The sequence below is a fragment of the Pterocles gutturalis genome, unplaced genomic scaffold (assembly GCF_000699245.1).
Source record: "Pterocles gutturalis isolate BGI_N339 unplaced genomic scaffold, ASM69924v1 scaffold19678, whole genome shotgun sequence".
Classification (NCBI taxonomy): Eukaryota; Metazoa; Chordata; class Aves; order Pterocliformes; family Pteroclidae; genus Pterocles; species Pterocles gutturalis.
Window position 1 is genome coordinate 153,628 of NW_010120950.1, and position 25,450 is coordinate 179,077.

Consider the following 25,450-nt stretch of genomic DNA (forward strand, 5'->3'; position numbering starts at 1 on the left):
CTGAAGGAAATTATGAGATGATAGAAGTACAGAAGATACTTCAACCCAATGTTGGGACCTCAATTGAAAACACACGCATACAGCATTCCCAGCATGACTTGTTGCAGTAAATTCGATAAAAGTTAACAGTTCTTAAAGATGTATATAACTTATGAAGCATGTTTCTCGCATACGGTAATAGAGGTTATTCTGCTACACTCATCAGTTATTGCATTTAATATGCACTATGGTAAACATTACAAACAACAAAATGCTTTCAATCTGAATATAGTTTTTCATTTCTTTGAAGTCATTAGAAAGCTGCTGTGGTTTCAGTTACGGTATTACTCTGTAGCATGAGGAAAATGTTATATTACAGGTGCAGAGAAGATTTAACCCATATGTTGCAAGGTTACATATGGATATAAACAATGGATTAATCCTCAGTTCCCTTCAGTTTTGACTGAAGAAAAATGGCCTAATTCTGGAATTGTATGGTTCCCTGTATTGTCAACACCTTTTATTTCATCTGCAGAAGGTTTTGTGAGACAGACCCTAACTGATTATAATTTCATCATCATTTATAAAACTAAAGATTACAAAATAAGTAGAAATACCCACACTGGGAGAAAGAAAAGAGATCACTCCTGCAGCCACTATGGACAAGCACGGTACCATAAACACCCCTCAGCCTTACTGCTGTAACAACAGCGTGCAGAGCAACTGCAACCAGACTTGAGATAGGCAGCTCAGGTATCCAAATATGTGAGTAAATAATATCACAGAGACGAGCCCCAAACCCTGTTCAAGAATGCTGTAAATACCTGAAGTCAAATTTCAGGGTGTTCTAGTAAGACCAAACTTAATACATGCTTGGGCACAGAAAGTAATACTTCTCTTTCCTGACTTAATGAGCGTAGCTTTTCATGCTCGAGGTTCTGTAGTGAAAGTCCACATTTGGAAATTCCAAATGCCTTCTCAATATCTTTTTTTAATTATTCTCTTCTTAAGGCATAAATATTTTACTCTAATAAAATCAGTCCTATTTCCAAAAAGATTATATCACAAGCACATTGATATATAAAACTATAGAGCTTAAGAATTCCACAAAAAATTCTGTTTGTCTATTCCTGTTCTATCTCTTAAACAGAAAAGGACAGTTATGCTAAAAAGTACCCAGAAAAAGCCAGCACATGACCACAATATATGCAGAACTGGGAGCCCATTTCCAAGAACAACTTACTAAGGGACTCAATCCATGTAACTATTAAACATCTGGGGTTTTTTCTAAGTAAAAAGGGCAGCTTAATTAGAGCAAATACCTTACAGGTTTCCTTGGAGAATTTATCTATCAACAACATGTATCATTTATACTGTCTTCATATCTTATTCTCTGTTATGCCATTCCTTAAAAAGGATCTCTGCCAAATATAAAACTGGCAGGCTACAGTACATCTGCGTTAAGACTAGCTCTCTACTTGATACCAGATTCATCAACCTGAATCTGCTTGACACACCCACTATAGGGCAGAAATTAAGAATATAAGCAGGTTCAATCACATTGTCCAGAATACAAAACCAAAGCTGTTAGATGAAAGAGACTTAAGTTTTTCGGTTTTTTTTTGGTTTTGGTGGTTTTTTTGTTGGTTTTGGTTTTGGGTTTTTTTTATGAACTGCACAGAATATAAATCTACTGAGAGATTTATGGAAATCTACAGAGCTTAATTTAACGTGGTTTTTTAGGTATGTACAAACACACATACAAATCAATGGAAATCAATTTATATCTTCCTATTAAGTTAGATAGCAATTTTATAGTTGTGTCTTACATCTAAAAGAGCAAATTTTAGACAGCTGTACAAAACAACAGGTAAACACAGGTTTAGAACCAGAGCCAAACACAGTCATTCATTCACATGAGATATAAATAATAGTAAACACCTTGGATTTGAAGAGTCTTGAGCTTTGCAAACTTTATCTGGGTTTCATCAGGAAAAAACAAAGTTCTTAAATCTGGAAAAAAAGAACACTATTAAGAGGACATACATGCTACTAAAACAAGAGTTTCATCCTTCAACAATGCAAACTTTTATTTATTGCTAAGTAGGGAAAAAAGTGACCAACACCAATACAAAGATCTTAAAAAAGGTTAACAAGCAACGAAGATTCAAACGTTTTTCAGTATGTTCACCCATGCAAATACACAAAGCACTGTGTGCATATAACGTGGTCTCCACATGTGTTCAACTGTTATCATCATCTCCAGGTGAAAGCTCCAAGCACAGGAACATTGCTCACATGAGCGTTACCTTCTCCAAGGAGAGACCGCGAAGGTGCGGTGCCATAGGACTGTTCACCTCCTCCGAAGGACAGCCAGAGATCAGTACAACCAAGACCGACTCCCGGTGACAGGTAATCATACCGTGGAGCCAATCCGCCACAAACCTCGCTCAGTACTAGCCCTGTTGTGTCTGAGTTAGGTACGCTGGAAAAATTGGATGACGCCTTTAAATTCTAAATGGTTTCAAGCTGCTGTAAACTTCTACGGCAATCAAAAATAATCTGTCATGGGACTAAGGGGTACGAACATCATGTCATAGCCACTCTGCCGTTAGGCGTATTGGAGGGTAAAGAATGTCATTTATGCATCAACTCACGGGAGAAGCAAGCAATCCCTATGAAGTGAAACTAATAATAGACTGGAAAGCAACGATTACTGTTTCACGGGCAGTAGCTATTTGTAGCAGTGGCTGGCCTAATTCAGCAGGCCTGGCCTGTCAGAGCCCTGGGATTAGCACGTGTTTAGATCAAAATCTATCTGGAAACATCAAGAAAGGGTTTAATGAGGAACAAAAGTCTTCATTGTTACATTTAATATTTGCTGAAACTTTTCCATCTGCACCATTACATTTTTAAAAAGCTTACTGGAAGTGACATCCCAAATAGAATACACATGTTGAGGGACGGTAACTTCAATTAATCTACGATAGCTCTCTACAATTTCACTGCTGAAGTCTGCTCTCACTATTCTTAGCAGAGCAGACAGAATGCCCGGAAACTGAGTGCGAGATTTTTTTAAAGACATGACCAATAATCATGGCCTCACTGTACCATACACATTTTCCATCAACTAAATGTTTCACATATATTGACTAATCAACCTCCTCACTCCCCACATGGTATAATCCAACTGCTGGCATCATTTTAGAGGAGTGGAAGCAAGAAGACGGCTGATGTTCAGAACCCAAACGTACAGCAAAATGGCACAATGGGGACTGGATGCCAGAAGATCCTGGGTGAGTCTCCCTCTTGTGCCACAGCCATGCACCTCCCTCTAGGAGATGCCTTAAGCACTTATCAGTTCTTAACATATTTTATATTAAAAAAAAAAAATCTCAAATCCAGTTCAAGTTTTGATGTTAAAGAACCCTGGGAAAGAGGTTGCCTATCCTCCTCCTTCATCCATTAGGCAAAATTAAAACTAACCTGGGGAAGATATTTCAATTCTCTTTTGCTTATAAATATTGTTCACCACAGATCAGAATGAATGCCTCAAATTGAGAAAACAATGCATTCCTATCAAAAGGAAAAATCAGAAGTTAATCTGATAAATATATCATTAATACTTTTTTTTAAGTGCAGTGGTGCAAATGGAAAAGTTTCAGCAAACATTAAATGTAACAATGAAGGCTTTTGTTCCTCATTAATACCCAAACCATTCTATGATTCTATGATTTCTTGATGTTTCCCAACAGATTTTCTCTCCAATTCTCTCTCTGATAAATTTCTCAAAGAACGAAAAAGAAACACAGAAAATAAGACACTGCAGTATACTTTCACAAGAATGTAAGAGACAAACAAGGGAACATTTAGCCATACCATAAGTTCTCATTTTCATAGGCATGCAGTCATTTCCACATCCTCTACCAGAGAGAACCTAACCAGCAGAATTACTCCGATCTAACTGTTAATTTCACTGTATCAGGACAGAAGTTCTAGCAAGATGTTACACAAATATGCATTTGGACTATTGCTGCTTCATAGATCAGAAAAATACCTAATAAATGATAAGGAGCTAAAAAAGAACAGAAGGTAGCCAAGAGGAGAGCAAAGGCCATCCTTTGATTGTACCACATCTTTTATGATAACAGCACAAACTATCCTCATCTCTGTCTACTCACAAGCCAAAACCACTCCCCGCAGCCATTAGAGAGCAAGGTTTGCTGTTGTGAGTACAGAACTTTGTCCAAGGAACAAATTCCAATACAGAACGGGGACAGCCAAAGAAGAGTGGCCAACGTTGGCCCTCCATACACAGGGCATGGCATGCAACCAAGTGTAGCCACAGGAGGAGAGCAGGTCTTGGGGTTTCCCTCATCAATGGCAGAGTAAAGAACCGTCATCATACTTCAATCCGGCCACTCCAGCACCCTCCTTCTGTGTAGGGTCAAGCCCAATGCCAGCCTAACCTGCTGTCCACCTATTAGTCATCAAATTCCTGATCTTGATCCCTGGCAGCCATCCTTTGGATCCCGAGAGATTTGTTGAACTTTCAGGGATAAGATTTATCTCTCTCATCAAACCTTTCCTAATCCTCCTCCTTTTGCAGGTGGCACAGACACTGCAGGCATGAGTATGGGACCCCTACCAGAAGCGATCCTATGATTTATTGCTTCTGATTTCTATCTCTTTTGTATCACTCCGTCTCTTTATTGCCTGGAAATAAACACTAACTTGAAAGGAAAAGAAAAACAGCCACAGACCAGTTTCTAGGATGGCTCTGCTTCTCAAACCAGAAGCACGTTGCAGAGGATTTTGGTGTGGGCCATGATACTGAAATGGCTCAGCTAATTGAGGGCAACCTCAAGGTCAACACAAATTGTGGTGTAGACATAAAAGTCAAGGGCAAAAAAATAAAGGGGAAAGACAGAGTAATATGATGCAGTGAAAAATGGAGATCAAGAGAGACACATCGGAAAGGGAAGGACATGTCCATACCAACAGGCAAAAAACCTTTCTCAGGGTATTTTCCTACGCATAATCCGCAGTGAAAACTTCCCATCAATGAACAGAAATTCTCAACACGATTAGGATTCATGTTTAGCTAATATATATGACTGATAAGCTACTATGACAAAATACTATCTGTAATTAAAAGTTTTAATGAAGCACTTCCAAAACAGGAAGGCCACAACAATTTATGGTGTATTTCCTTGATGTTCAATAGGTTTGGAAAAGAGATTCTGGTGACAAGTTTTCAGCAATCTGACCTAGCTGCAAACCCAAAATAGCCTTCTGAAGCTTTATACAGACTAATCTAATACATTTTAGGGAAAAAAAAATTGAGATCCATACGTCATACAAGACTACACAGAACCATTTTGTATTGGGAAATACCAAAACCCACTATCTAAATGGCAAAGCCCTCAGAATTGCCATTGAAAGATGGCAAGACTTTCTGGGTCAGCTGAATTTGAATAATAGGGTGTTCTTAGCCCAAATAACCTATTGACTTCCATATATAACAAAATAGAGAGACTCTTTCAAGTGCCTCCTAGATTTAGCAGCTGTTGCTCTGACATTGTCAGCAACGCATCCATCTTAATCACAGTACGATCCTTTCAACTTTTCTTTCTGAGGCTCTGCTTACTTCCTTCCACCCTTCGAGTCTCCTCATCTGCCCAAGATGTACGTGAGCTCAAAGTACTGAGCAAATATGAGTTAAAACAATAAATTCCGCTTCTTCTGAATCATCCCTCTTTGTTTTTGTATGATATGTAAACATCTACATATTTTGTACTTATACATGTAGGAAACCTACATTCAGATGCCTAGAGGAGGTGCCTTCTGGCTACTTTAGTTTTTCTGTTCTTATGCACTTTGCTGTACCAACTCCCCAATAACTTCCCTTGCCCACCACCACAGGCATTTTACTTTTTATTCTCATTATTCTTTTTTATTTTTGTTCGCTTGAAATAAAAGACTCCATATGTTTTGCTCTTCTTTTGCTGGGAAATGTTAATGCTGCGAACCATAGGGCACAGTCAAATGAGGGACTGCCACTTGGACAGAATTATTTACCCAAGTATTGCCCAGGGTATATCACCCGTATAAGTGCTCTAGGCCGATCTCATATTTGTTTCTGCCAGAATTTAAGTCAATATTTTAGTGTTGAAAACAATATTTAATGCCTTACAAGGGAATATTTGTTCCATCAAACTCTACTGCTACTTAATGGCCTACAAGTCACTGCAGATATGTTTCTAGTTCTTAAAAATGTGACCCACCTGAATTATATCTGCTTTTGAAAGAAAGCCCAGCCATATGCACTTTTAGTTAATTTTAAATCATATTCAAACTCTGCTCCTCATTCAAGTTCTGATCTGAAAAACTGAAATATTACTTTAACTGTATAGGTCATAACAGAGTCGGGAGTGCCTTAAAAAAAGAACAGTCCTCATATTTCACCACCAAAGCATGAGAAGGCTGCACATCTGAAACAGCTTTAGGACACTGGGTAATTCACATTCACTAAGTGGATTAGCTGAAATAAGCATAATAAATGGAAGAGAATAAAATAAAAAACAATTTCACACTAAGTGAAGGCTTGACTTATAGGAAGCGGCAGCTCTGATGGCCCAAGGCATAGAATTAGTTTTGCCACTCGATAATTTGACTGATTCACTCGAGTGGCCAGAAGAGGACATTTTCTGCCTGATTTCAGTGTAATCAAGTCACCTGCTCTGTGATTGCCGGGGCCAAGCCAACTGCACTCTGCTGCACCCCGCCTGCATGACCTGAGTAGCAAGAACAGCATTTTCTGCACATGTGTGCAGAACTACTGAGCTGTTAACGATAATGAGATTTAGCTACATCTGTACATTAGTGTATCTTCATTTGAAAACATATTTGCAGTAAGAAAATAATCTATTCCATTAACTCCTTTATTTACATAAAGTTTGGGGCTACTGACGGGATGTTCTCTCGGTTACATATACCCACAAAGAGCTTATGCATTACTTCTACCTGGACAGAAGAGGTGACGGATGCAAATTTTGGGAAAAAAGTAATTCCAGGAGACTGGAAATATAAATGACATTTTCTGTCTTAATTAGAAATGACTATGAAATTCTTTACAATTACAGCAAGATTTTGTGTTAAATTTATGTAACACCCTTTAAATATAATCCTCTTCCTCGTATATATATTATATAAAAAGACTATAATAAGCAGAGATTTGGGATGTATATGAACAACTTGCATGACACAATGTCAGCTTTATTCCTGCTTTGCTGAACTGGGGTCAGACTGATAAATGCAATATATGTGCTCATCTATAAGCATATGACCAGTTTCACTGGTTAGTATTTATAGGTAACCTTTCAAAGTAATAATCGTATACTGCATGTCGAAAGAACAGAATTTTATACTAGTACTGAAAAGAATATTTTCTTCCCTTTATGCAAATATTAGATTGAGACTGCTCCAGTCAGGAGAGATAATCGACTCAGAAATATCATTATTACTAAAGCACATCCAATCAATATGCAAATGTGAAAAGCAGTAATTAAGTATTTTATTTTGTACAACTGTGCAATGGTAAAGACAAAGATATAATGTGTATCAAAATGATTTAACATTTTATAACCAATTTTCTACTTGACATATGTTCCTGCATGATTCATCCACATTTTTCAGAATCAAAGTCCATGATCTGGCAAACTAAATCTGTTAATAAAAAAGAAAAGGTGACCTTGCTTAATTTAATAAGCCTGTGTAGAAATACTCTTTCAACATGTTAAAGAATTACAAAAAGGTTATCATAGCTCGCTTTCATGGGAGAGTACTCTACCTTTTCCAGCTCATTTCTCAGGCTTTTACTGTAATTCATTAGATTACATAAAAACAATGTAGATCATTATATTTTAATAAAAGCTTTCCTTTCCTAATAAAATGTCTGTCATTTACATTCAGGCATGGTTTATATAAAATGCTTCTCTTTCTGAAGAAAAGCTTTTCATATTCAAGTCACGGGCAGTTGGTAGCTCTAAGAATTATTTTTCTTTGCAAAAGATTTTTCAGGATTAATTCAGTTTCTAGACTGAATCCTCCAGAACTTTGTTCCTACGTTTATCTTTTAAACAGGTACAACACGGCAAGGAGCAACACCAATTGCTATCAGCACACCTCTCTGGAAACTGAAGAGGTCTCTCTCTTCAGCAAAAGGATGGTGTGTAATACTGCACTCATTAAGTCAGCTTGTTTTTCTTTACACCAATTAACGTTGACTGTGATAAAATAGTTTCTACAACACCAACACATTTCCAGTGAAATCTTAATACGGTCCCAGTCACTTAATAAGAACGATCAGACAATGAAATCTATTTTAGTTATGCTAGCTTCAAAATACAAGTGTGTGCCTCTTCAAAACGCTCAGTAAGAGATGTTTCCTTTTCATCATGAATCCTAATTTGTTGCCAGCACTTGGCATCATGTTTTATTACTGGAGAAGGGCTGAAAGAAGAGCACATTCTTCTTGCACAGGAGGAAACCTCGATCACAGCCGCTCTACTTTCTACATAGCAAAGGTCTGCTGCTTGGGAGATGAGCTACACAAGCAGCTTCTCCAGAAAGGACAGCGAGGCAGCCTTCATTGCTAGACTTGCTTCTCTCAGTTTTCTGCACACACATAAAAAATATGCCAGAATTCTCTCCCAGATTGCCAGGGCAGCTTTTCAGTACCTGACATACAGAGACAGAGACTGAAATGGTCCCCTCCTGATCACACACAGCTCTCTTTGCCTACCCTGAACGTATTTACCCTCTGCTTTCAGCATACCAAGCTCTGCCCTCTGCAAAACCAATGCAAAGGCTAATCCAGAAAGCAGCAAGAGCAAATGAAAAAGTTCTACTATTTGTTACCACTGCCTCAACTCCAGTAGAAATATTTTCAGGAGAAGGGAGAACTAGAACCAGTGTTTTGCAAATCAACATCCTCAGACCAGCAGGATTTCCATCTACCGCTTGGATTCCATGTGCAAGCCACTCCCATCACTCTGAGCTGCTCAGTGAGGCCAAAAAAGAAAAAATAACTGTCATCTTTGAGGTGACTTCCCAATCAGTATCCATTCCATGAAAACTTCTTCCAACTTTTTGTTCAAAAAACCATGTTGCTTCTTTTCACAAACCCTAGTCTACACAAGACAGGAGAAGAATGAAGACCACTAGGACAATCAAAAAAGAATACTGGTTTGACATAGGCACTCACTGAATTCACAGTTTTGCAAAAGAAACCTTATAGATCATGTTTTCCAAAACACTATATTAAACTGCAAAACACTTACATTTAAGCAAACAAGCAATCCAACCCAAATCAATGGGATTATTTGTTTGCCTAATCTTAAAAATGTACTGAAGTATTTCACTTGTTTAGGACTCTAGAGGTCTGTATGACAAGGACCGAAGCACCACAGCTGTTAAATTACATTAAAAGTACACAATACATGACCAGAATTGTAACTATGGAGATACTTGGATTTAAGTATAGTATAGTACATGCTTACTTCTTGATCCAGTGAGATTTATTCCTTTTCTGAACAATTCGCAGCAGTGTTGTCATACCAAGAATTTTGCCAAAATACAGTCTTATAAAGCTTTCCTTTAGGAAACGACACTACTCAAATCTAATACAGATCTGAAATAATATTATCTTAAAATGCAGTGTTATGTAAATACAGTAGATTTTAGCCTTGCAAATAGATGATGGATCAACATTTTTCTGCAACCAGCAATGTACTATCCAGCCAACAGTTATAGAGGGTTACCTCTCAAAGTCACAGGAATAAAAATTTAAGTGTGCGCAGATACCTCGAGCTTAACAGGTCTTCTGAAACACTGCTAGACAAATCTCAAGCAGAGTAAAGGTACCAGGGAGGATCTATGCTCCTTGCCTCTGACACTGTATACCATAATACTTCAATTTCTATTGTTAGCAGAAAATATGCTTCTTTTAAAATAGCAAATCACCAGTAAGCCTTATGTCACCCAAGGTAACAGCCCGGAATCTGAAGATGCTCAATTTGCCTGCCGGATGATTATCACCCTTAAGTGCATTTGATGAACTTTGTAATCAGCTAAATCAATAAGCCATTCTCCGTTAGCATGAACGTAAAAATTCTTCAATGACAACATAACTTCAGTGAATCCAAATAACAATTTCCTACATTAACACACAAGACGGAACAATATGCAGTCAGCCTGGGATTCTTACACAAACACTCAAGGCATTTAAATACGCTTGCTGTGGTACTGGTTAAAGGTACCAAATGGAAAACATTTCAGACTGCACCTATTTGTTCAACTTAATCATCTTATTGTAAAGGAAAACAAAACCTAACAAAAACTATTCAATTACAATAGTGTTGTTACTGCCAAAACAGTCCTACAGAACACAGACAGCGCTGAAGACAAACCTTTCTACCTCCTGCTACTATTTTTCATTTTAACACATTTCCTAATGATGACTTTAAAAAGCTAGAACACAGTTCGAAAATCAGTTAAAGATGCAACAGAGAGAAGCAGACAGGTATTACAGCCATTGCAGACCTCAAGCCTTCAGACAGCAGGCTAACAGAAAAGCTAGCAGGGAAGAATGTCACCAATTCTGGAAACAGATGAAAACTTAGAGATTTTCTTAACCCTGTGGTACTTGGGCCAACTTTTTCAAATGGGTCCCTTCCATCTGCAAATCAAGATAAATTCAGCACAGACTTCCCCTGAGTGTCAAGACAATATAGTCTTAATTCTCTCAGTGTGACCACTTTGGTTGAACTTTGTCATCTCAAAAGATCTAAGAACTCAGCAGGATCAAATTTTTATAAAATTTTATGCAAAAGCTTAAAAATGAAAGTATATTACTGAGTTTCACACTTCTCAGACAATAATTAGTAGCTGAGGCTATGTGTAAATTAAATTTACAACAAGGTTAACCGTTCAGTAAATTCTCAACAGCTTTAACTATTCATTTGTCAAAAATGTAATGTCCCACCCAGATAAAGCAGACACTAAAAATGGATCCCTAAAGAAAGATAACACTAAAAGAGAAAAGGAAAGAGAGGAGCGGAATGACTCATAGTCACCAAGTATAGTTTTCAGACTGTCAGAACTCTACTGGACAGCTGTATTTTAAAGAGTAACGATATGATCCTGCATTCCTCATTCACTCCAAGTCATGCTCCCTTCAGCACAGAAATTTGCTGGCATGAGATGGGGTGGTGCTCAATCATGCGGCATACATGGTCTTTAATTTTAAAATCCAGTTAAATAGATGTTCTAACATCATTTTTTATCTAAGAACATTTCATGATAAAAGAGTGAGCACGTAACTTATTTGTCAGCTTTACAGTGAGTGGATAACTTTCCTGTGTTACTCACACGAGCTTTCATTTCCCAAAGCTATCTGCATTCATTATGACAGTAAAAATGAAGAGTTGCTAAAGAGATGTATGCATTTTTATTATTGTTTGAAAAAATAGATCTTTCTACAGTCCTTTGAGCTTCTGAGTGTGTGATTTGTATAAAATATTTCTCATTTTGGGGACACAGCAGATGGAGTGCAGGGCACTGTGGGATATGCCATTTATCACAATGACAGTGCGTAGGTAGCACTGATCCTCTCACCACAGGGGGAAGCCAGAGCTGCAAATGCGGAGCGGCATTAAAAGCCCGATGAGTGGAGTTTGGCAACACTTGTACTACTCATTAACTTAATCATATTAATTTATTAGCCATATATATCAAAGTAATTCACTACTGAATTGTCACCAAGAACAATTTATAAACTGTTAACGTTCCCCATAGGCAGAGGAGTGTTGTGGCATCCTTAATCAGTATGTTTGCCTTTGATTAAAAATAATAATTTCTACCAAGCCAGGTAATGCCAGCAATGACAAAGTCATGCATATGTTTCCCATTATAAATGGAACTTTAAAATGACATCTATGACAACTGAAAAAAAAAAAAAAAAAGGATAATTGTAAACAGTGAAATGAGCCACAGAAATAAGATGTAAACATACAAAAATGTTCAGTTCACTGTGCTGGGAAAGAAAAGGGTTTCCTTAACGCTACAATAGGCTGCTCCCTGCTCTCGGAGGCTGCAGGACTCCTGCCAGCAGCTGCAGCCACAGCGGCCCTCCATCAAACACCCCAAGAGGTGAAATCAGTCAATAGACGTTCGGTAAAGTGACCCTGAGTGCACGCTGATTCTTCAAATAACAGCTCTTTCTTGGAAGCAGGCTTTACAATACAGACAAACCTTCAGAGCCCGGTTGTGGCAACCCCTGTCTGTGAGCCAACGCTACCCATGGAGCAGATCCACTGCCTCCAGCCCCACTGTCCCCTCCATCAGGAGCCCACTCGCTGCTCCCGCGGCTCCGCTCGTCCGCCCCTGAGCACAGCGTACAGTTCCTCAGCCAGGGGAAGCTGGTGGGCACTGGAGCAGCACCAGTCTCGGATGGAAATAAGGAGACAATCCGTAGGGTTGATGGCAGCAGGGAGTTCCCACAGGCAGCTCTGCACATCCGGCGAGCTGTGATAGCTGACCCTGTGCCCACCTTGATAAACAGCAGCTGGACACCACGGACCTGGAAAGCCTCTGGTGTCATTCATTCCTCTAACAAGGATATACCAAATTAAAGTGCCTAGAGACTGCAGCAAATACTCTGATCCTCTCTTTCCTGTAGAAAGACTAAGTGGCTGCTGATTATCACTGCTGAACTGAAGTAACACACGAAGTTTTCATACACCTGTGAAACTACTCTATTCGTTTGAGTCCCACAATGATCTGACTTGGTATAGCTATTAAAATATTAATTTCACTAAAATATTAATTACATTAAACTATTTTGTTCACAACAGCTTCTCTTAACTATTAATAAAACAAAACTATACTGAAAAAAAGGATTCCTATCTGTACAAACAGGTTAATATTTTAATTATTATGTTCTTAAAAACTCTAGACAAAACAGCTAATGAGACAGCATCTATTTTAACTGGTTATGAAATAAAATAGAATTGTTTCAAGGGAGGTGAAACTAATATAGCTGAAAGAAAATAGCAGTTTACCTTACACATTTGGAAATGCAGGTGGTTTGCTTCTGTCACCTGGGCAGACCAAAGTAAGAGAACAGCAGAGACCTGATGATAAATGCTGGCAGCAGGTTTAACCAGGAGGAATTAACACCAGGGAGGGCCTCGGCCGTCCTGCCCGCTCGGGGCAGCACCAGCCACAGTCTCTGCACACAGTACATTCCAACAAGCTTGCCCTACCGAAGGATCAACTGAGGGTGAATCTCTAACCTCTGAAATTCTGAATCCTCCCACCTCGCACCCAGTACAGGCCACTGAAGTTGAGCATCCATTTGAAGATTCTTTGTTTTCCTTTTCTAACGCACAATTGCCCATCAGTCAGCCTTCCTCCCATCTCCTGTGTTGAGCACTCGGCATCCTTCAGCCCTAAATCCTCCCTGCAATCTACCCACCGACCTATACGGCACATACCCTGCCAAACTACACCAGATCAGGCCTACCAGCCTGTCCGCAGCTCCGGACGGCAAATCTCAGAAATATCAAATGGCAGCAGGCATGTTTTACACAGGCTCGGGTCCATCTTCCTGGCGCCCAGCCTCACCAGACCTTCCAGCACCCCACGAGCTTCCGCTGTGGGACTCCCAGCCCACATGCCATCAGAGAGATGTCCATCCTACCACCTGGAAAAAAAAAAAAAAAACTGCCCCAGAAAGCAAGTTTGTTCCCTGTACCACAATCCAACAAAGTCCTAGGGGCAGGATGACTTTCTTCATGAGGCACCCTCTCCAATACCTTGAAAACAAGACAGAGCAGCCCCCAGAATGGTTTTATTGAAATAACAGGAGCCATTCTACAAATGGAATAAAGAAAAATTGCAATGAAGAATTCATATACTGGTTTTCTAACCTTTCTGGGGGATGACCTAAATGAAAGGCAGGAGGAATGAAGCTGGCACGGATAACTACCATAAGGCGCAACTACTCTTTCAGCTCCATTCCATATCAACAGTTTTCTGAACTACTGGCTTAAGCCATGTAACGGATTTCAGTTTCTCTCCACACAGCAAACTACTGCTTCAGTCCCTGAAACTTCCTTGAGAATCTACTCCATAAGCAAGCCCCAACGGTCTTGTTAAGATACACTGATGACAAAGACTTGTACATTAATAGGAGATAAAGCCTTTTTTGTTAATGTCACTTCATCACACTGCATTGTTTAAAGAACTGAGCCTTTGATGACCATCCCTCGGTGACATACAGGATTTTTTCCTTGCCCTCACAGCAGGCAAGGGCACCACGCTGCTTTCCACATTTCCTCCATGAATACACGAAGAAAAACACTTTCTCCTAAGTTCATGTAAAATGGACAGTACTTAAACATCAGCTCTTGGGGGCTGCAGTTCGGGCACACTTACTGTGCTGTTTACACAAGCCCTTCCCGGTGGCACGCATCCCAGACCCACCACCTCATCTTTCTCAGTCACAGCAGTTTTAACCACCCTGCTGCTCTAGTCTCATCATAACTCCCATGTTCCCACTCCCCAAAGGTGGAAGGTACCTACAAATATCTAAAAAGGTCGAGGCTTCACTTTCAGCTCCTTCCCAAATCACTTGTGTGTAAGAATAGTCATGGGCCACTTTGCCAAGAGGTAAAAAAATTACACTGTGTGCTGGGAAATGCAGTATGCCTAATTTAACTACCTGTTTATTATGTGAAAATGACCATGTAAACTGAGCTGACACAAACCAAATGGGTGATGAAAATAACAGCACATTTCAAGGAGTGGAAACACAGATGGCTCACTCAAGTCTGCAGGAAGTTACTAATCATCACTCTGTAATACCCTCCACAGACAGATCTGGGAGCTCTGCAGCCAGAACAGCAACTTCTTGAGACCAATCCAGGTAACCAACAGCAAGCCCAGACACAAACTCTCACTCTAACTTGACAGAAGACTAAAGAGAATGCAAAAATTAAAAAATTCAATGGATGGATGAAATCACGCTGCTATTTGCTGATGTGGAGTCTGTTTCTAAAATTAGCTTATCCGAAGAAGAAAACAACTCACATACTAAGTTGGACACATCAGAAAATGAGGTAGCCACATAAGAAGAGTATGTTTGGGGTTTTTTTTTTAGAATAATGTAAGCAGATTAACATAACCACCTGCATATCTGTGCTGTAGGAAGAATGGGCAAGATCAGACACAGGGACTATCAATGAACGGACAAGAAGACATCCAGAAGAAATGCTTCAGGCTACCATAGTGCACCTAGAAGAAGCAGGTAACCAAAGATGTCACCAAGATGTAAAGAGTCGTTCTTGCCTCCATATCAGCATCAGCTCTGCTGGAAGGGATGGATCCAGCCCTGCCACGCTGCAAACTCTCCTCAGTCTCTGTCCCTGGCCCTGTTCCCCTCCCATGGCTGTCTGAAACACCCCGTGGGAGCAGAGCGCAGTCCGCACAGAAAGTCTCTACCAAGGCAGCAGGTCACCGAGCAGGGGCAGGAAAGAGATTCGGTTTTACATACAAATTCTATGGGCCAAAACTGTCAGAACAAGAGCAAATTACATGCAAGTGTGATCATAAATAGTCAAATGACAACTAAGTCAACAGACAACAGGTTAACATCCTTGCAACTTTTATTCCAGTTTATTACCCACCACTCATAAGTCTGGAAGAAAAGCATCTATTCTGTGAGAAGCGTTAAAACGCATTTTGTTCTTAGCTCAGCCAAAAGGAAAGAATCTGATTGCAAAAGTGTTGAAGGCAACCAGAGCAAAGCAGTCAGTAATTAAGTGTAAATAGGTATAAATAAAGCTAATGGCAGCCTCATATCCTGGGTGCTCCATCAAGTTTACAACAGCTCAAATCCCCACTGAGTTTGCAAGCAGCTCTTTTGGCACCTTTCCTTACTCAGCAATTCCCCCAGCTTTTACACTCTTCTTTCTTTACAAACAAGATAAAACAACACAAGAACTTTAGGAGCTCTGACTCCGGAGTGAGGTGACCCCAGAGACTGTCAGCGTGGAGCTGCGCTGCCGCAGGCTGGTGGCAGGGCTGCTTCACCCTCCGGGCCTGCTTCCCCCGCGGGGACCCGCCTCATCCAGGGTGCTCAGTGATGCTGCAATGCTCTGGAAATGTGCGTTTTCTCCTGCCTACAAGCTGCTCCCAGAACTCCCTTTCAGCTACATGAGGCACGCTGTCTGTGACTTTTGGCACTGGGTCACACTGAGGTTTTTACAGGCGGCTCCCAAGGTCATGAAGGCGGCTACCCTGGGCCCCAGCTGAAAGACAGCCCCCCGGGGCCCATCTTCTGATGCAACCCTCTGCACGTTAAATGAAGTGGGATGTATCCCGGTCATCACTTCAGGCTCCCAACAGCTCGCAACAGTCCAGAAATTCAACTTAAAAAAACTTTACTCAAACTCTGTGATACTCAGAATATGTGTGAGACACAGAATGTGTCCATGATGCTATTTTACCGCGCACACTCAGCACGCTGCATCCTACAGGATTTCCCAATTTGAAGCAATCTGATAAGTCTGCATAATTTGATGTCCTATTTGCAAACACACACAGGGTGGAAAACTGATATGGAATATTCTGGATTTCTGACAAGAAATTATCAATGCAAGGTGGCTCTCATGCTTTCCTGTCTATTAGCAATAATATAACACCAAATCCATGAAATTCGTCAGCTGAGAACATGACAGAGCTACTAAAAAAGTCCCTCATTTATAAACTCCTCATAAGAGTAAAAACACAGTTGTTGATCCCTGCCACATACATGAACAGTGCATGAAGTTGCACTAGCTCAGCTGCGGTGCCTGGCTCTAGCAGAACTCTCTCATACTTCAGTTAAGGTTACTGTGACTAGTGCTTAAGAACGTTCATTCCCACTTCCACAGGGATAAAAGGTTACTGGGTCACTGTGAAGTCCTTGTGACACTTGGAGGATAAATTAAAGATCTCAGCTTTGTTACTCCCCTGAACACTGAGACCCACTGAGGCACTCAGCTGCAGTGCAATCGGTTCTGTAAAGAGAGGGATCTGCAAGATCAAGACAGAAGTCACTATACTCCTATCAATCACTTTCTAAAATCTGCTCCCGTAAGATGTTCTATGATTTTATATTCTGCTAAACACTTCCCTAAGTTTGGTTATTATGGAGATACAATATATTTAGACTGGCCTTTGACAGTAGTCCTAAAACTGCTAAGCCTGTTGAATATTTAAAGAATTAATTTTATTGCTATAGTCTGTTAAGATAGCTTTATTACCAAAATAAACTTACCTTTAGTGCATATCAATGAATAAAAACTTAACTCACTCATCAGGATAGCAGAAGATTTAATTTAAACTCTATTAATAAACTAATGAAGTAAAATAAAATACTATGCATTACATTATGTTTAGGGCTTGTTTATAATTTCACATATTTTCATGCTAGTTTTTTCATACTATGATATTGAAGGCAGATTATTAAAATAAAATCCACTGTGGCAGTGTGGACTTATCTGCTTTTCCAGTGATTCTTCTATAATTCGTACAAGCAGTTCTCTATCTTCCCAGCATACATTAATGATGTTACAATACAATACACATTAGCCACGCTGTTCATATCCCATGAGAACTAAAATACACACGCATCTGAAAGGAAGAAATGCATGCTACAGGGTTCTCCGAGACAATAGTTCATTTTCTCTTTTTTTTTTTTTTCTTTTACTAAAATAACACATTTAATGGAATTTCCTGTAAGGAAATTACAATTAATAAAGAACTAAATTACAAATCCATTAGATTTCAGTCACTGCAGCAACAAAACAGAGTTTTCACGAACACTCAAAAAATCCAATAATGTAACCTCTGGTAAAGCTTGAAAAAGCCCTGAAGGACAAGGCAGTCAGATCAATATTAGTTTATTTTAACTGCTGTGCAGTATGAAGAGATGAGGCTGATCATCTGATGGATTTTATTACCTGTCGGAGAGATAAGTCCTGGTGATAAGAGGCCTGGAACTCCATGGGGCAGAAGGCGTGCATTTTCTTGTATCGCAACTCCTAGGGAACGCTTGGGGGGTCTTCCTGGTCGTGAGCTGATGAAATAAGAAGGATAAATGAAAATGCATTTTCTTCTTGAAATATTTCCTTACTAGACATAGTATTGATTTGTATAAAATATATGAACCATCAATGATGCACAAAAATGTATTAGAAATTCTTGCCTAATAAAAAGAAATAGAAGTTGATTAAACATGAAAAAATTGTACAGGTTTGAAATGAATGAACCTTTACAGATTCGCTGGTGCTTTTCATTATTCCAGAGAGGTTAAACCAAGAATGTAAGCTCAACCTGTCAAAATTCTCACCATCCCTTGACCAGCTTACGAATTCTGATTTCAGTTTTTAATCCAAATTGTTAAAGGTCTGTTTACAGACCTGTTACATTTAACTATTGTTTTCAGCTACATTTATCCTTTACATCAGTGTGTGTACATGAAAGCGTCCTACACAGCTGCCATCATAATACAGAGATTTACAGACCAAAAAAGCATTTGAATTGACTTTTCCCCAAGCCAGCTAATAAAAATGCAACCTCCTCATGTTTGGCAAAGTATTGCTGCTCCTCTTTGGTCAAAACAAATCTTACTCTGTTGAATAATAGAGCTTTTGACAAAATACAGCAACACATTGTATAAAATAACTAAGCGGCAACAATGAATGAGGTTTGAATAGAAAGCATTTCCAAAATGACTTCTAGTTCAAAGAATTTTAAGTTAAACCTCACTCCATCAACTTGCAGTGGCAAAGCCCTCCATCAATGTAAGACAAACTCTGCGTTTAAATGAAGATAACTTCCAGCAGCACTCCGCAGAGGTACCATTAGCCTGTTCATTTTTCACAGTGTGCTAGTGTTATTTTGTTTTACTGTACATCAAAGAAGCAGAAAATCATTTTTTTTGGTTTATTATTTTATCTCTATAAAACTATTCCCCCCTCTTTGGAGCTTCAGCTTTGTCTATTCTGTATTTTATTTTATTCAGTACTTTTTCCATTTTTCTTTTTTATGTTTTAAGTTGTTTATCATACCATGATGGCTGTGTAGTGAAGCCCACTAGAAGAGCTGAGGCTCACTAGGCTATAATAAAGTAAACCTAAAAGAAGAGGATTTGAGTTCCACGGGAAGTTAGACGCACACATGCATTCTCTATTAAAATCACCTGCTGAAATCATCCACTGCACAGAATACTGGCTAACAGACAGCATTAGGCTGGCATGTGGGGGTTTTAAACAAAAAAGAATTGTTGCTCTTTTGATTTACAGAAGTCTGTGCACACACACACACCCCTAAGTGCTTAGCTGGCACTTACTGTACCTGAAAAAAATTACAAAACAGCTAAAATTAGCAGCTTTCTCCAGCAGAAGAGCTCAATCAACAAAACATTCTCTTCCCAAGCTCAAATACTAACAAATCTTTTACATAAAACTCCATATGTTGATATTAATCTAAGAAAAACATTTTTTAAAATTAAACAGTTTTAAAAGATTTTATGAAGAGACATTTTATTTTTGAGTTGGGATTTCAGAGGGAGAGGAGGGGAGACAATGGCGTTTCACTCCTGGGGATGCACTTTTTGCACAGAGAACAGTTTATTTCAGTGACTCTGCTGCCTCTGAGGAGACAACTTCCATATGTTGATATTAATCCAAGAAAAACATTTTTTAAAATTAAACAGTTTTAAAAGATTTTATGAAGAGACATTTTATTTTTGAGTTGGGATTTCAGAGGGAGAGGAGGGGAGACAATGGCGTTTCACTCCTGGGGATGCACTTTTTGCACAGAGAACAGTTTATTTCAGTGACTCTGCTGCCTCTGAGGAGACAACTCGTAGCCCACACGTACCACATCAGGTGTTCCCCAGCACACACCACAAGCAGAAGTGAAACTCCACAATCTGTAGTTCCTACAGTGTGGATGACTGGAGGCTCTGGGTTTTTGTCTCTGCCTACACTAAGGTTACAGAGTCATGCTCGTCATCCTCTCCACCCCATCCCCACAAAATCACTAACTCTGAAAGAGAAAAATGAACTCATCTGAATGTTGTTCATTTTTGTATTTTGTTTGCAATTAAATCTGACAGAGATTAAACTACATTTTAAGCAATAGATTGGACCGTTAAAATTTATATGGTAAAATGTTGAGAAATTGTCCATTTATGTCTGTTTTTCTTTTACTTTCCACTCCTGTTGCGAGCTGATTTTATTATGGCTCCTCTCACAGTTTTATATATTCCGTAGACATTCCAAGGATTTTGTATTTGAATCAAAACACAGAATAATGGTATTTTTGTGATTTTGCTATAATTCCTGATCAGCTCCATCTTTTATAACACAATTTTATGCCCATTATAGACAACTATACTCCATAAAATCCACAAATTCATCAACACTTTGTAAAATGTAATTAATCAGTGGAAACATACAGCACATCACTGTTGATGTATGACACTGCTCTACTTTTGTACTTTTAAATATAGGAGATTTACTAGAATCAGAAGTGAATTTGCATATTAATCAAGACAAATAAACATGCGGTGATTTAACTAGGAAACCGTTATTTGGATGACAATTTAATCAGCACAGGTTGAAAGGTCCATCACTGCAGCATCCTGTTTCTGCTAAAATATTGATTGCGTTACTGATTTCAGTAATGCTTTATTTTACAGGGCACAAATAACCATGTAATTACTCTTTAATTGAATGGTAATTGCTTGCTGGCAATTATTTGTTAATTTTTGGAGTTTAATTACTAGGTTATTTGTGCTTTGTGAAATAAAATGTTATGTGTTAGTAGCCCAAAATATTTCCTCTCTCAATGGCCTGTCAAAACTAGAAAAGTAAGTTATGATGGTAGGAGTTTGACAAATAACACTATAACACTAAAACTATTATTAAAAGGGTCAGACGAATCTTTGAATGCTTTCCCTTTACAAAATCAACATTAGATGTAACATTTGTAAGATAAATGGAAGAATACCATACCACAGAAGCATGATTTCCTCTGGGGTCTAGTCCACCATTTAGCATAATTTATTCTGATGTTTTGCTTTTCATTCTCTGGGCTTCTTCAAAGGAACTGAAATAGTATCCTATCCTCTTGAGAGCAAAGAATAAACCAAGTAGAAATATATTTCAACAGTACTTCATATTTCTGCAACTGAAGTGGATTACCACCAGCACATTATCTTAGCAGCCTATAAACTCTGTAGACTTGGCAGTTAGCTAGATAACAAGGGAAAGCATTATGTCTTGCAGTGTCAATGAGATATGACACATTCTGTGATATATTTATTCCAAGTTGTGATAGATGAGGTACCTGATACTTTGATCGTTAAGATTTGAATTTTACATCTACACTTTTCATTTTGTCATCAACTGTTTATGAATTGTCAGTAGGCAGTCTAGCAAGGACTGCTGATTTTGTTTCTTCAAAAGATATCCACTTAATAAATTCATTATTGATTCCATGAGGCTTGAACTATTTGGTATAAAAATATGCTAGACTTGTGATTTAGGAAGCTCTCATATGTGTCGCAGATTTCTTCAATAGCAACATATTTTATTAGGCTTAAAGGAGAAATACAGAAGTAGGATATGACATGCTGTCTGAACTGCTCTGATAGTAGTGGCAGTAACTGGTACAAGTATTTAGAAGGGGAAAAAAAGAAAATACCACAAAACCCCACAATCTTAGTTGCTTTCCTGAAACTGAAATAGGAACCACAAATTAAAATTTTGTTCTCCTTGAAGATGATGAAGTACAGGATAGTGATTGTGAAAGGTATTCTTTGAAGCTTTTACCAGTAAACATCTTGATAATTTGAGTTAAAACTATTTCCTTTTATTACCCTAAGATTTTTAGTTGTAGCATGGATTTAAAATAATCTCCTTCCTCCAGCATTTATTACAACATTTCAAAGATGCCAATGGTAGTTAAACTCTACTTGACCTTTCAGTGTTTAAGAAGAGAAGCAAACTCTGACCTCGCAGCAACCTGATTCTGTCTCCTCTTAGCGCTGGCAAACTGATCACTTGTCTAACCATTGCAGGACATTGGATCACCAGCCACATCAAAGGCAACAAGAGCCAATTCAATCCATGCAAAATGGGCAATTAACATTAATCATACATGAAGTTGGTTGAGCTGATAACTAGAACCTGGTCCCTATGGCAACTCTCATAGAAGAGTGCCCACACCAGCACGAGCAGAGCCACAGCTCATCTTCCACGGCTCCGCGCGCTCCCTTCTCACTTCAGCAGGCAGAAGGAAACTGGGGAAAAAAACTCTGACACTGCAAAACAAAATCTTCCCACTCAATTCTCCAGGGTTTACAGTGAGGAAGGTCCTCAGCATTAGCCTCAGTGAAAATGTCAGTGGAAGTTTGTTCTTAAAGGATCACAAATCTCAACTTTTTTTCTGTCATTACGAGTTGGTGTTACTGTTAGGAAAAAAGTCTCCTTAATACCACTGAACTGTTCAGAGCTGGGACTGAAGTGGAATATTTATTAACTTGATCATTAAGAATGGAAAGTATCACATTATCATTGTGTTCATCCTAAATATCACAGATTAGTGAAAGCCCAATATAGATCTGAATAATATCACATACACTTCCCTTACCAAGAACTAGGTGGGTTAGTTCAGAAACATCCCTGCTGACACAAACTGTGCATGCTGCAGCGACAGCAAGCGAACAATTGCATCAGCTGTCCCCTGGCGATATGGCCACTCTTTCTCTTTTAACACGTAGCCTTCAGGTATCCCAGCTCACAGCCGGTTTCTCTCTCTGGGCCCATCTCCACGCTCAGGCTGGTACAGTGGGCTGCCTCGGAGCCAATCTGCTGCATCTTCCCAAGAACTCTGGAGCTGGAGGAACCTTTCTTCCAGGCCAGGAGCACTTTAGCACCCGACATCCAGCTTCTACCAGAGCAGTCAACAGTGACACGGAGGAACTGGAAGCGTGATGCACCAAGCCTGTCACCAAGGTCCACATTCAGCTACTCTCCTGGAATTACTGCACTTTTGGTCCTATGGGGCTGAAGGCCTCTCACCCTTTACCTAATCTTTTCCTTAATTTTTGTACCCATCCCTGTCCCATCCCACCCAGTCTACCTCCTCCAGTCCCTCTATCCCACATTTGACCATTGTCCAACTTCCCGAGTATTTATCATCTTCTGCTCTTAACCCCTCCATCACATCACTTCTGTCTTTCAGACCCTAGCTACCTTTAATTGCTTCCCTCCCATCCTCCACCTCCTGCCAAATTCCCTCTTATCCTCTGGTCCTGGTCTCATCTCTCCGTTTTTCTGGGAGCTCCCCACCCCACCGAGAGCAGCTCCAGTGCTAACACCTACTCTGACTTAATAACGAGAAGAGGGGAGGCCTGACCAATGCCAAATGCTTTCTGTCTCCCCTGGAAATGGCGTGGGGTGGCACTAGCATTGGGGTGTCGGTGTTGCTGGGTGACTCACAGAATCATAAAGCTGAAAGAGGCCTCAGAAGGTCGCCTGCTCGCTCTACCTCTGCCCCAAGGCAGGATCAAGTACACTCATATCATTCCTGACAAATGTCAGGCTAGTCTGCCTCTGAAAACACTCGGTGCTGGAGATTTCACAACATCCCTCAGCAAATCCGCACCACTGGTCAGGGCAGCCTTCCTATCAGGAAAGGTCTGTCGGGGAAGAGGGCTGACATCTAACCTAGTTCTCCTCTGGTTAATTTAAGCAACGTACTTTTTACCATGTCTGCTGAGTAGATGGCAAACAAGTTCTATTTTCCTGCTTTACAGACACTCTCTGTATTCTTTGAGAACTTGTGCTACAAATAGTAAAAGCACATACCTTATCCCCAGATTGCAGGTAGAAACAGCGTAACTTGACCCTATTTAGTTTTTCCTTACACCACATATGTCTTTATCAAGCTGAATCCTACTTAAGACAAGCTTTCCACTTTGTCACCATAATTTTGCATCCAAATCCCATTCTCCAGTGTGCGTCAAACCCCTATCACCTTGCTGCTGTCTTTAATAAGAATTTCTTTTTTCATTAACCAAGCAATTATTGAAGTCCCTGAACCAAACTGAAAGCAGCCCCCATATTCAGGACGTGCTTCCAGTTCAATCTGGACTAACAGTAACCATCAGCTCAGCATGGTTTTCCAGTATGCTTGTTTCTAAACTTGCATTTTCATGTGGACCATATTTTTCTAGTTTGCTTTAAAGAAAGTCATGTGACACTTCATTAAAAAAGAGGATGCTCTTCCCAAAATTTCTGCATATATAACATTCTACAAACTGCACCGGACTTATGGACAATCTTATCAGTAGTATTACACTGGGCAGATACATATATGGTGTGACAGCCAGACACCAACAGCAGTGAGCTGGTTCCCCTGGATAATAAGCAAAGGAGTCAGGCAAGCCAAGTCCCTCTACCCTGCACGTTCCTGAACTGGCCACCAAAAGATCTTGTGGGGAGCAAAGAAACCCTCTATTTTAACACATCTAATTACTTCTGTATATTTTCTAGATGCCAGCTATGTCTCACACCTCCTGGGAGCACTGGCTCCCCTGGCACGACTGAGGAGAGGATGTGCAATGACTGGGCTTTATTCTCCCTTTTTTTCCCCACGGCAAATTCTTAGTTTCCACATTTGCCACAACTGAGTCCAAATATATCTCTGATTATTAATACAAGTGTTGACATCTTCTTGATAAAGATTCATTAAATTTTCTCTTTGTCAAAGAAAGAAAGGTGATGGAACAGACAATTTAAGGGTTGACTACTCACCTGACAAAAAGTATAACTGTGAAGCTATTTTATACTTCATTTACTTGACCTAGTTACAGTACTTCTAACCCCAAATGTTCACAGATCATGACCCTGAAATCGTGACAATGAATAAAATTCTAATGTTTTTTAAGTTCCAATTTGCACATTTTTATTTGGCTTTTGATTCTGTAATCTTTAAGTTGCAAAATAAAAATCACCCTTCTAAGCTTTCCTCCTCTCGAAAGAGCCAGAAGACACTGAAGAGAGCAGTGTTGGTTTTTTTCCCCACAGATTTGTAACTGAAAGTTGAGATTCTCTAATTAGTTGTTATGTAAAAAAAATAATAAATGTGAACAAGTACTAGGAATTACAAAAAGTGCATAAGTAGACATCTCCTGCTGCTATAACTGTGATTGAGAGTTATCACTAGGAGTCCACTGCACGTCTTAGTCTAGCTACTGTATGAGACAAGGTGGGCATTTCTCTGCCTACTACATAACTAGGTCTTCAGACACTACAACAGAATTAAAGACTTATATTCTTAAAAA

The 25,450-nt window shown here is 39.4% G+C and overlaps 1 protein-coding gene across 1 annotated transcript in view; it reads right to left on the bottom strand.

Annotated features, from left to right (window-relative positions):
* DACH2 (dachshund family transcription factor 2) overlaps positions 1 to 23,045 on the bottom strand; it is a 138,351-nt gene extending 115,306 nt beyond the window's left edge. Inside the window, exons 1-2 of the mRNA XM_010077088.1 lie at positions 22,879 to 23,045; positions 18,051 to 18,166 (exon numbers count right to left, since the gene is read on the bottom strand). Of these exons, the coding sequence (XP_010075390.1) occupies positions 18,051 to 18,166; positions 22,879 to 23,045 (283 nt within the window). The remainder of the gene's footprint in view (positions 1 to 18,050; positions 18,167 to 22,878) is intronic.
* Positions 23,046 to 25,450: the final 2,405 nt, after the last annotated feature.